We start from the raw sequence: 12,935 nt of genomic DNA, 5'->3' as shown, positions 1-12,935 counted from the left end.
TTGTTTGAGTTGAAAATAATTTTTTCCATTTATACTGCCCCCTAATCCTACGGATTTTCTTTGAGGAAAAAAAGGGGGTTCTCTTCAAAAGCATTTGAAGGGATTGATTAAAATATATATACTTATACAAACACATGTCAAATATGGCTCCCAACAATGCCCAAGTTCTAGCTGTGGGCCTAGATCATACGCAAAAGCTTTTCATCAAAACAAGCCATTCATGCATTACTAAGCCATGTGTATGTAAAACATTATGAATATTTCTATTTGTACAGCATGCAACTCCCCGCCTGGACCATTTTCTCTTGGCACTGAAACAAGATCTAGTTTCAAAAGCTGAATGCTGTCAGCCTCACAAAAGAGATGAAGAGACATTTAATGTTTTACCCTTGTAAAATTCTCTGAGCTGCACAAGCTAAGAATGTGCCCAAGCAAAACGGAATGTGTGAGTCTGTTCTCGGCTATATTAAAGAGCACAGACTGCCCGACTTAAAAGATTGAAAAATCCCTTGCTGAATTCTTTAAGACTGAGGAGGAGAGAAAAGAAATCATTTTACCATCTTGCAGAGAAATTGTAGCAGCCCAGGAATGCCGACAAGACAACCTCTCTTGTTGAAATATGTTGAAATATTAGGCTATTCCAATGCCAGATTTTCATTCTCTTCTGTTAAGGATTTTTGATTAACCTAACCACGTATATTTTGCATAAACTCATATCCAAAAACTTTAAAGTAGTAAGAAACAACAAGGCAGTTATATGTGTAACTGCAAAAAGGAACGTTAGTACAGCTACCTTGAACCCCAGAACAAACCAAAACCATAAAGATGTTTTGGAGAAAGATTTATTTCAAAGACCTCTCTTTCAAATATCAAGTCGCTCATCTTTATTGCTTACTTAACTATGAAGCTTTGGTTTTTAAAAAAAGTGTATGCTATTCATCTAATTCTAATGGCCCAATCAACTGTGCTTATTCAGGACTACATTTTATGAGTTTAGTGGGATTTAATCTCTAACAAGCATGCTTCAAATTACCATCTGCGTATGGGGTTGTGGTAAGAAACAATTTCCATTATTTCAACAAGATTCTCATGTTGGTCTGTAGTAGACCAGCAGGATTTGAGTCCGGTGGCATCTCAGAGACCAACAACATTTTCAGCGTATAAGAGTTCCGAGACTCAAAATTCAGATATCTGAAGAAGAGAGTTATGGCACTCAAATGCTTATATCCTGAAAATCTTGTTCTTCCCAGGATCAAATGGAGACAGAGAGAACAATGTTGATGGGAGAACAATAACTGCACATCAAGGAGAGAAACAACACACAAATAAATACAACTAATTTGGCCCGAAGTTACTCAAGGCAAACAGCAAGTTCTATCCCCATCAATCTCCTAAAGCCACACCAACAGATTGAGTGGCAGAGATTGGACGACACCTACCCTGAAACCAAAACTGCTACAGAACCCCATTCTCTCTCCAAAGCAACCTTTCGGAACCAAACCCAACAAACTCCATAATGGTAGGTCTGAAGAGGGCAGAAGGCAAGGATTTCCAGCCATGTTGGTCTGTAGTAGAAGAGCAAGATGCGAGTCCAGTGGCACCTTAAAGACCAATTCGATTGCCAGAGCATGAGCTTCCGAAAGCCAGTTCGCCTTTAAGGTGCTAGATTGCGAGGGCATGAGCTTTCAAGAGGGGAAGGGAGCTCTGACTCTCCATAGCTCAGAACCTGGAAATCTAGTTGGTCTCTAAGGTGCTACTGGACCCGAACCTTGTTCTTACACAATCCAGATTTGAGTCCAGTGGCACCTTAGAGACAAACAACAATTTCAAGGTCTGAGCTTGCCCTAGGGTTGCCAACTCCAAGTTGGGAAATTCCTGGAGATCTGGAGGGTGAAACCGGGAGAAACCGGGAGAAAGTGGGGTTTAGGGAGGGAAAGGACCTTGGCATGGCAGAATTCCATACAGTCTACCCCGCAAAGTAGCCATTTTCTCCAGGTGAACTGATCTCGGTGGCCTGGAGACCAGTTGTAATTCCAGGAGATCTCCAGCCACTACCAGGAGACTGGCAACCCTAGCTTGCCCTGGAAATCTCATTTCAGGTGGGTAGCTGCAGCAGAAGAACAAGACTCGGCTGCAGCGGCACCTTAAAGACCAACTCGATTGCCAGGACACGAGCCTCCGAGCGCCAGTTCGCCTTCAAGGCGCTACTGGACCCGAAAGCAAAGGCGAGTCGCCAGGCTGCCGCCATCCGAGTCGCGCAGGACGCGCACAATGCAGCCGGCGAGCCCTTGGCAAAGTTCGGCGGCGTCGCGGCGAGCGCGCGTCCCTCCCGAGCCCCCCGGCCCACCTGTTCGCCTGAAGAGGTCCGGCTCCCTCCCCGGGGGTCTCCTCCAGGCGGCCACCATCATTCCCGACGCGAAGAGCCCATGCGGCGGCGCTGCCTCCAGACGGCTCCTCCGAGACGCTCTGGCGAGGGCTTGCTTTGTCTCGTCGGCTGGAGCGACTCTGTCTGGAGAGGCGGAGGCGCGGGCGCTGCGCCGGCCAAGCGGCTCCCTCGGGCCCCGGAGGGTCTCGCAGGGGGCGGGCTCGAGGGGCTGGATATTGCGCTACGCCGCCTCTCCAGCCGCCGGCCTCGACTGAGGCGTTCTCTGCGCGCAGGGCACTGATTGCTATAGCGCAACAACAGCGCAACGGCCAACTGGTGTGGAACGCAGAGCACCTGTTTTGCGCGCACTTGGTGTCGGTGTTCAAAGGTTGAGAGCGCCTGGTTGAGAGATTCCTGGGGAGGGGGGGTTGGGAAAAGGAGGGGACTCCAGAGGGGTGTAATGTCATAGAGTCCACCTTCCAAAGCAGCCATCTTCTTCGTCATCTAGAGATCAGTTTTAATTCCAGGAGATCTCCAGGCCCCACCTGGAGCTTGGCAACCCTAACTTCACATTGGGAAGTTCCTGGAGATTTGGGGGTGGAGCCTGGGGGGAGGGCATGGTTTGGAGAGAAAGCTCATCAAGGTGTAAAGCTATAGATCCTACTCTCCAAAGGAGCCATTTTCCCCCAGGAGAACTGTCGCCTGGAGATCGGTTGTAATTCCAGGAGATCTCCAGGCCCCAGCTGGAGGTTGGTGACTCTAGGTTGCAAACTCCCCACCGGGGAAGTTCCTGGAGATTTGGTATAATGCCATAGAGTCCACCCTCCAAAGCAGCCATTTCCTCCAAGGGAACTGATTGCTGTTGTCTGGAGGTCAGTTACAATTCCAGGAGATTCCCAACCACCACCTGAAGAACGGCATCCCTAAATTCAGTCAATCCCCAACATGTCCAGTATTTTAAAAAATCTCAGACTGTTTGTGTTGGGAACAGCCCTTGCTCTGCCTGAGATCACAGGAGAGCTGCTGCCAACCAGAGCAGACGGTACAGAACTGGAAAGACCAATGCTTTGACTCAGGATAAGGCATCGTCATAGGGCAAGGTTGCCAACTTTTAAGCTGGCCCTTCTAGCTAGCCGTTTCATATCCCTTGGATATGCTGCAATTATCAGAGGATTTTATGTTAGTTCCCTGCCAGGAAACACTTCGACTGCCCATGGCTGCATATTGAATCCCTATTAAGGGGGCAGGACATTGTTGCCTTGGCCAGCTGGCAACCTCGTACGCCACAGTGCTTAAGCTAGCGGTTTGCAGAGTTCGGGCAGCCAATCATGCTCTGCAAATACCTGTTGGATGGAAGAGAGCAAGGACTTTTTTCCTGCCTCTCCAAAGGGCAAGACTAGATCAGACGGAGGAAGACTATATTTTGGTGGAAAATTAGGAGAAACTTCCCTACAGAAAGAGCAGTTTGACAATGGAACCCCGTTACTCAGTGGGTTTGACAATGGAACCCAACCTGGTGGAACTCTTTGTGTCAACACGGTCCCGTTTGGATTTGTTATCTTTCCATCGGGCCTGCAAGTTAGAGATGTTCCACCAGGCATTTGGTGGTTGAGGCAGGTGGGCCACCTAAGGTATTATCAGCCTCCTGCCATGGGGCAGGGAGTATATGCCCCCCTCGGGTTGTGTCAGCATCTATGACTGGCCACCCCACTCTGTGGGTTATTTAGTCTGAGGTGGTAGGGCAAAATGTGCACGGCTGTTTTATAATTGATGTGTATATTGCTGCAAATTTTATCCTATTTATTGTATATTGTAATATGTTGTGACCTGGTCTGAGCCCATTTGTGGGCAGAGCGGAATAAAAATTAAATAAATAATACTTGGGGAGGGGGTTGGTGGGCTCTTGCTCACTGGAGTCTTGAAGTAGAGGCTGGCTGGCTGGGGATGCTCTACCTTTGAATTTTCTGCACTGAACAGAAGGTTGAACCAAAATACTTAGACTCTTTCCAGCTCCTTCCAACTCTCGGTGTGTATGATATCAGCTTTATGAATTAGCCCTGAAAACAGATGTAATTCTTGACTTCCCCCAAATGTAAGAACTCTCTACACTCAGAGGAATATATCCACCTATATTTCTGCTGTCCTGCAGCGTTTGTGCACCAGGAATAATGGAACGATTCCTTCATACCTGATGCAGAGGCAGGGCAGAATTAGTCCCCACCACCACTATAAAAAGCTGATTGGAAGGACACAAGGTCAGAGCAGTATATCATGCAGAGTTGCAGCAGACAGTCTCATATGTAGGTGGGCTCAAAGGACACGTTTAATTTTGTTAGCGTGCTTCTTGCAGCAACCATGAATTATTGGGTAAGCAAATGAGCTGGCGAGTCCCCAGTTCTAATCTAACCTCCACTGTGAACTCGCGCTGTGGTCTTGGGTTAGCTGCTATCGCACAGCCTTCTCCCGCAGTCTGCACTAGGGGCATAACCATGCCCCCAGCCTACCTTACAGGGGTAAGTGTGAGTGTAAAAGCATCAATCGAATGGATGCTCCAGTGCATCTGAGGAAGTGAACTCCGATTCACAAACCCTTATGCTGGAATACAATTTGTTAGTCTTTAAGGCGCCCCTGGACTCCTGTTTTATTTTGCACTAAGAGTCCCCTTAGCCATTCTGCAACCGACTCAGCTGTATGACTGAATACTAGTTATAATTAAAACGTGTTCAGGGGCAGTGAATCACTGTGAGTTTGAGATTGTGCCCTCCGTTATCCTGTTTTTCAACCACAACCCCCCAACACAAAATCAGTTTCCAGTGAGTACATTTGAAATGGAAGCTTATTAAAAACCATGAAAAGACCATCTAAATCATCAGTGATTTAATCAAGGCCTCCTACTAATCCATTCTCAGGCTCCCATTTGTAAAACAGAGATTAAACGACCTACTACAGATAGCGGCTTTTAAATGGCATTTTAGACACTAAAGCACAAGAGTAGACGGAATCGGACTAAGTGCTCGCAAACCAATCAAATAATGGAAAGCCTTGTAAAGATTAATTTTTATTAGGGTCAGCCTCCAAAATAAGACTGATTTGCCTCCAAGGACGAAGCTTAAGGGTGGTGTATACTGATCACATACAGAAAATATATACCCATGATGCTCCTTTGGCAAGGAAGCATTGCTTACTCAGACTAGCAGCAGTATTCAGTGTCTTAGGCGGGGATCTTTCAATTCATTTCCTTCTTGATCTTTATAACTGGAGGTGGAAGGGATCAAACCTGGGACCTTCTGTATATAAAGCAGATGCTATACCACTGTGCTATAGCTCCATTCCACTCCAAACTGCCTCCTTGTGCCCTTACCCTTCTCAATACCCATGGTTTTTTTCTCCTGTGCTGCAACCCGGCATAAAAGCCATATTCCCCAGATTACCTGAAGAAGAGCTTTGGTACATGTGTGAACTACAATACAGGCATTCTTCCCCTACCCATCCAAAGGATGCTTCCAAGCTGCTAGAACCCTTTCCTTTCTCCTCCTCCCCCAAATTGTATCAAGCCACTGAGTCCAGTTTAGATTCCAAATACAGTTTATTGTAAATCTTAAACAGGCATAGCAACTAGCGCTGCATCCTCCAGCAAGATAGTTTCAGGTGGGTAGCCGTGTTGGTCTGCAGTACAAGAGCAAGATTCGAGTCCAGTTGGAGCTTAGACATCAAGTAGTAATAATAATGATAATAATAACAACAGCCTTGTGCTTATATACCATTCTTCAGGAGAGATTAGGGCCACACTCAGAGCCACTTAGGGCCACTTACAAAGTGTGTTATTATTATCCTCACAATAATCACCCTGTGAAGTGAGTGGGGCTGAGAGAGCTGTGACTGACCCAAGGTCACCCAGCTGGCTTCAAGCAAAGGAGTGGGGAATCAGACCTGGTTGTCCAGATTAGAGTCCTGCCGATCTTAACCACTACACTAAACCGGGTCTCCATGGTGAGACTAGTTGGACCTTACAGACTAGGTAGTCTATAAGGTCCAACTGGACTTGAATCTTGATAATTCAGTAAGGTAGCCTAGGCCTTCTACTTCCTGTCCTACACTACTAAATCTTCCAGCAAGCTCTGTTGTTTCCAGCCACGGTTATATCTAAGAATACCACCTATTCCCATCTAGCAAATGACTTCCAGGGCACCCCCAACCACACATCTCCCGTGCAAAGCTGGATTATTTAGGAGGGCTTTTTTATGCTGGTAGGAGGGCTGTACAGTAAGGAAATGGTTCAGAGAGATGCATTGGCACAAGGATAGGGACTGTAGACTATACTACTATATACTGTCTGTTGTAGTAAGTGTGCTCCTATTGGATAGTTCCACATCATTTAATATGTCATGCCAGTCTGCTTAGGTTTTGGTTCAGCATTGATTTCAGCTCAGTATCAGACCTCTGCTTGTTTTCAAAATTCTGCTCTCCTTACCCTATTGTATTGTTTATTGACTGTCTCGGCTGTTGATCGTATTGACCTACACTGGGTAATCCGCCTTGAGCTTCAGTGAGAAACACGGACTATAAATAATATAAATAAATAAGTGCCCCAGATGTGAGCAGGGCAGCATAGAAGCACAACGAGATTCTGGGTTTTATTGCCTGGAGTTTTAAATCCCAAGAATGAGGGTGGAAGAGCAATTCACCATTTTACCTATCTGGAAAGTGTTCCACCCGCATTGTATCTATAACAAGATCCCAGATCCAGAGAGCCTAGCCTAATCAGACCTACTCAGAATACTATTCAGGTCTATTCAGTGTGGCTCACTTCCGGGAAAGAGTTCCTAGAATTGCATTGATAATTGCAGTTATCCAGCCCCTTTACTTCAGCCCCCCGCCTCAATTTCTTTGCCTGTCCAAAGAAAAGGTTGAAGAAATACAGCCCTCATTTTTCATAGCATGATCAAGGACAGTGTTGTGTAGTGGTTACTGGACTGTACTAAGATGTGGGACACCTGGGTTCCAACCCCCTCTCTGCTAGGAGTTGCTGGATAACCTTCAGCCAGTTCTTCTCAAACTAACCTCTTTGCTATGAGAATAAAATGGGGAAGGTAGAATCACCTATGGTGCCTTGAGCTCCTTTGAAAAATGCCAGGATAAAAATGTGACATGCAATCGCTTAAAATAAATAGTTACATCTGAGGTATATGGCTAGTTTTTTAAACAATGTTTTGTTTGTTTGTTTGTTTGTTTGTTTGTTTGTTTGTTTGTTTGTTTGTTTGTTTGTTTGTTTGTTTGTTTGTTTGTTTGTTTGTTGATATAATCTACCTTTCTCACAGAGATTCAGGGCAGATTACACAGTGTGAATCAGTACAGTCAATTTCAAAGATATCTCAATAAATAATGTAATACAGTACATAAATGCAAAATTTTCAAAGATTTAAAACCAATCCAATACAGAGTTGAAGAAATGCTGGAAAAGAGCATAAGCAACTCTAACCCTGACATGTAAAAACGACTCAGAAACTACCCAGTAGGATCATACTTATAGCAACAGGCAATATATAGTAGTAAAGACTATAGTTCCTGTCCCTTGACTAACACATCCGTCTGAGACTACTTTCTCAAAGCCCTCCTATCTGAGTGAAAAAAAAAACCTTAGATAGTTTGCAGAAACTAATTTGCAGAAAATTCTTGAATATCTGCGCTCCAAATCAGATAATAAGCTCAGTTGCTGGGGAAGGAGAACAACAGGCAGAAATAGCTCTCTACCGATAAATGCAGAAGGCAAGGCGCTTTTCTTGGTACCAGCCAATCAGAGGCTTCGTATTGCCCCTCCAGTCACAAGGGCCTATGTTGCCCTGTGCCTGAGCAAGACTCTTAGGCATAAATGGGTCATGCCCCAGCCTCAAGCCATTATCCTCCTGGCTCGGTCCCCAGACTCCCAGATATATATATATATAGCCTTCAATATAAATAGCATCCAGAGTCAATTCACACAATTAAAATGGCACCAGGGGAAGAAAGAATACAAACCTTTGCCTGATGCCTGATTTTGGCATTAGCACAGAGATTTTGGCACCAGCACAAACCACTCTTTCAAAGCTGGACTTGCCTCCTTGCGCTGCGCCACTGGCAGGGCACCGCCTGCTCAGAGATGCCTGCCATTCTAAGGGTCCGGCTCAACTAAGCACTTGCTTGGGGAAGCTTTTTGGCCAGATGGAGGGCTTTGGTTAGCAAGACTGACCCAGTCGTGGCATGGGCTGTGGGGTACAGTGTAGATGCGGCAAACTTTGGGATTATTACATGCTTTTTAATATGTTGCTTTGGGCTCCTAAATCACCTCATCCAATCACATCAGACCCACTTCTTTAAACCTGGGTGTGTGCCATTCAAATGTCAAGGAAGAGTTTTGGGGTGCCCGAGTGCTTTTAGTACTTTAGTTTGAAACTTCCTCCCTTCTCCCTGGTAAGAGCAAAAAAGAGGGGGCACCTCTTTTATCCTCTGCTGGGGTTGAAAGCAGCCTGGAAGGGGGGAATTTCAGTCAGGAAAAGGTTTTGAGAAGGTCCAGGGGTGTTTTTAAAAACCAAAAAACCAAAACTCTCTTCCCCAGTACCACAACCCTATTCCACATTGACCCCCATCCATGGCTGTTCTTTGGGACTAAATGACACGTCATGTAACGTGGCCTAAAGCAGAAACATGAAATGAGGAAAGAAAATTTTGGCACATGCCAGTGACTAACAACATATGCCAATGGAGAATTTCTCCTGTCTATCTGCTTCAACGGGTTTAATCTGAGGTAACTAGGCTACAAATAGTCGCTGTCCCTTTTTCAGGTTTCAGAAGGGGACAATCAAAGAGTGAGATAGAAAGTATATCCTTGTTTTCTACTATCCTGCTGCTATCCTTTGATATGTAGAATATATTCTCAGGGACTTCCTCTTTTTAACACCTCCTCTTTCTCTCTGTCACACTCACAGAGCCAAACTACAAGTGACGCCTGACACAGGATGGACACTTGCCAGCTTCCCTCAAGTTTTGACGGGAAATGTAGGCAGCTTGGTGGAATGTTGGACAAGTGACAGTTGAAAAGTCCATTGGACAGCAGTCGGAGAGCCAAGCTGCAAGACCAGGACGCCTACATTTCCCATCAAAACTTGAGGGAAGCTGACAAGTGCCCAACCTGTGTCACTTGTAGCTTGGCTCGTACTTCTCCGTCTTGCCACCGTGGATGCAGGACATGCCATAGTAGCATCCACCGGCATCTTTAGACTAGATACCTAAAAAGAGATCTCTCTCTCTTCCTTTTCCTATCCTATATGGAGTTCCAATAATAAATGAACTTGTATTTCTTTTCTAAAGCTTAACCAATGCTCTGAGTGCAAGTTTGTTTCTCTCTCCACACATACGCACGCTCTCTCTGTAGCACAGGCTGATACACAAGCACTTTGTTGCATATTATGCAACTCTGCTAATACTAATTACTTCTAGACAGGGCTTTTTTTCTGGGAAAAGAGGTGGTGGAACTCAGTGGGTTGCCAGCACAGGGGGCAACTCTTGGAGGGAGGTAGTACCCCTGGTACCACATGCTTGTGTGCAAAGTGCACACATGCTCTCAGGACCGCACAATGACATCGCTTTGGGTCAGCTGGAACAAGGGGGAAGTTTTTTAAAGTTTAAATCGCCCTCAGCGAAAATGGTCACATGGCTGGTGGCCCCGCCCCCTGCTCTCCAGAGGGGAGTTTAGATTGCCCAGCAGCACGAAGGACAATCTAAACTCCCCTCTGGAGAGCAGGGGGCGGGGCCACCAGCCATGTGACCATTTTCCAGAGGTGCCGGAACTCCGTTCCACCACGTTCCTGCTGAAAAAAAAGCCCTGCTTCTAGGGCTCTTTTCAGCTGTGGCACTTTTTTTTTTTTAGTGAAGTCACAGTTTTTGTCCGCAAAGCAGCAGCTCCAGGAGGTCATGATGCAGATGAAGGATGAGGAGGAATTTCATTCATTTAACCGCTGCAAGAAATGGCGTTTCCATAAAGGAAAGGCAAAGGGGGTGGAACTCTCCTCGGGGCTTGTTCTGACTGTATGTCACAAATGGGCTTCTGGAAAAAAAATATTGTCTAATGTGCCTTTGCCTCCCCTGCACTGGATCTGCTTGCAAAGCTGAGCTGGCCACTTGAAGCTGTTCAGGTAAAGCCTTCATCTCTGTGCCTTGCGTGATGCACAGGGAATTCTACTGCCGTCCTTTAAGGCACTTCAGCCTCTGTACGGAAGGAGAAGAAAAACAGGTGCACACACACCATCCATTTGTTCCAGTAAACCATGTGGCCAGGTTAGAGCCCAATCGAAAGCTGAGTATCGGTTTCGGTTTCGTTTTCTCAGCCATGCCGGACGCTCCTCTCGGCTGGTCCGGGAGGAAACGACCGGGCACCCTGACCGGGCGGCTGATCTGCAAGGATTAGCCCCCAGGACTCCCAGGGAGGGAGCCAGGGTCCGGGACGCGGCGGGAAGAACTCCCCGAAATCAATGCGGGGAGGGAATTGCCCGTTTGTCCCTATGGAGGCCGGCAGATGTGCGCGGCGCCTCGAGTGCCGCCGGGCAACGAGAAACGGCAAGTAAAAGAAACAGGCGGAAGCCTGTAAACAAGCGAATCCCTTCTGTTCTACAAGCGTTTGTGAAGGAGAGGTTGATCTGAAGAAGACTCGCTCTTCCCCTTCGTGGAGTTCCAGAATTTTGTTGGCGCCCCCCCCCCCAAAATGGCAGCAAAGAAGCAAAGTCCCGCTCTCGGTAAGTCAATCTCGGCCACCTTGCAGAAAGGGGAGTCGCTCGAAGAATTGGTGCGCAGGGCGGTGGTGGAAGCCATAAAACCCTTTGTTGACAAGCTGAACGAAACTGATCAAAGGGTGGGCTTAATTGAAAGCGAGGTGAAAACCATTAAGGCAGCAGCGGGGGGGGGGGGCAGAAAAGTCTGCTCTGGAAAGTGCGTCACTTGTGAAGGCTACAAAAAAGGAGTTGAAGTTGGTGGAGAACCAACTGATCGGGCTACAAGTGGAACGAACGCAGACAATTTTGCGTCTCCAAAACGTGAAAGAGGAGGAAAATGAGGATCTGTGGGATTTGGTCTCGGAACTACTGGCGACACCCGCGAGGACGACTAAAGAAGAGGTTAAAAGCGCCATTTTGGAGGTCCGTCGGGCTTCTTCAAAATATGCAACAAAGCGACAGTTGCCTCGTGAGATCATTATTGACTTTTCAACTAAAAAGATTCGGGACACCATCCTATATAACTCATACAATGCGGATTTGGACTTTATGGGTTTGAAAGTCAAGATTTTGAAGGACGTTCCATTTCTAGTCCGGAAACGGCGTTTTAAATATAAAAAGTTTGCAGCTCTTCTGAGGGACCATGGAATAAAGTACAAATGGTTATTCCCGGAAGGAATATGGTTCAGATATAAAGATCAGGCCTATAAGATATTATCAGAAGATCAACTAAAGGATTTTGAGAATAAAAACCCAGAATTCTGCTGCACCAAGAACGAAGAAAAGGAGGAGCCGGAGGGGGGGGGAAGAGGAGAGCATTGCAACAGCAGTTGCACAGAGAGAATTGCGTCCGGGACCCAGAAGGGGGAGGAAAGTTTAATCAGAATTTGAAATGTTTATTCTCTGTATGATTAACCACTCCATCATTATTCTATGGAGCTATTTTTGTATTATGACAGTATGAAGGGAAACATTGAAGTGTAGTGTTTAGTGTTTGTAGTTCATCCCCCCCCCTTTTTCTTTTTCCACTCCCCTTTGTCCCTTCCCTCTTCCCTTTCCTTGTGATAGTCTGGTGTAGTGTTTTGTAGTTATGAAAAATAAAAAATTTATAAAAAAAAAAAAAAAAAGAAAGCTGAGTATCGCTTGAATTGCCTCCTGTGAATTTTGATTTCACATATTGACCAAGATGGGTAGCTGCGTTGGTCTGTCTGTAGCAGCAGAAAAGAGCAAGAGTCCAGTAGCATCTATAAGACTAATAAAGTTTGTGGAAGGGTATGAGCTTTCGTGAGCCACAGGTCACTTCTTTAGATGTCTTCAGATATTCTTCAGGTATCTGAAGAAGTGAGCTGTGACTCACGAAAGCTCAGACCCTACCATAAATTTTGTTCGTCTTATAGATGTTACAGAATTCAATGTACTAAGTGTACAATTAGATTAAATGCTGTGAGGGCACTTCCAAAGCAGTTGCCCCCACTCCTCTAAAACATTACATCTATTTTTACTTTTACTTTCCTATTCTTGCTTTACATGCAAATATTCCCTATATATAGTGGTGTGCAGCTGAGACAACTTAAAAGCGCATTTTCAATATGAGGCCAGGCATTAAGAGGCCCAATAATGTTGGTTAATGGACTTTCATTGCTTTCCTTTAACTCATAGAACCCCAAAATAGACCTTGTGATCTTGGCGTGCCAAAGATGTTTCATGCCATCACATTTCTCTATTACTTTGCGAATACAAACCCTGCTTTGTCAAAGTCACAACTCAGGATCATCGGATCAAGGAAATGCAGTGTTCAGATAAAACCGATTAAGTATACTTCGTTCTAT

At 45.8% G+C, this 12,935-nt stretch overlaps 1 protein-coding gene across 1 annotated transcript in view; it reads right to left on the bottom strand.

Annotated features, from left to right (window-relative positions):
* MCF2L2 (MCF.2 cell line derived transforming sequence-like 2) overlaps positions 1-2,248 on the bottom strand; it is a 272,166-nt gene extending 269,918 nt beyond the window's left edge. Inside the window, exon 1 of the mRNA XM_054982756.1 lies at positions 2,144-2,248. Coding sequence (XP_054838731.1) covers positions 2,144-2,248 — 105 coding nt within the window. The remainder of the gene's footprint in view (positions 1-2,143) is intronic.
* Positions 2,249-12,935: the final 10,687 nt, after the last annotated feature.

This window comes from Eublepharis macularius, chromosome 6 (assembly GCF_028583425.1).
Source record: "Eublepharis macularius isolate TG4126 chromosome 6, MPM_Emac_v1.0, whole genome shotgun sequence".
NCBI lineage: Eukaryota > Metazoa > Chordata > Lepidosauria > Squamata > Eublepharidae > Eublepharis > Eublepharis macularius.
Note: the sequence above shows the minus strand (reverse complement) of the source record. Positions and strands in the feature narration are given on the sequence as shown.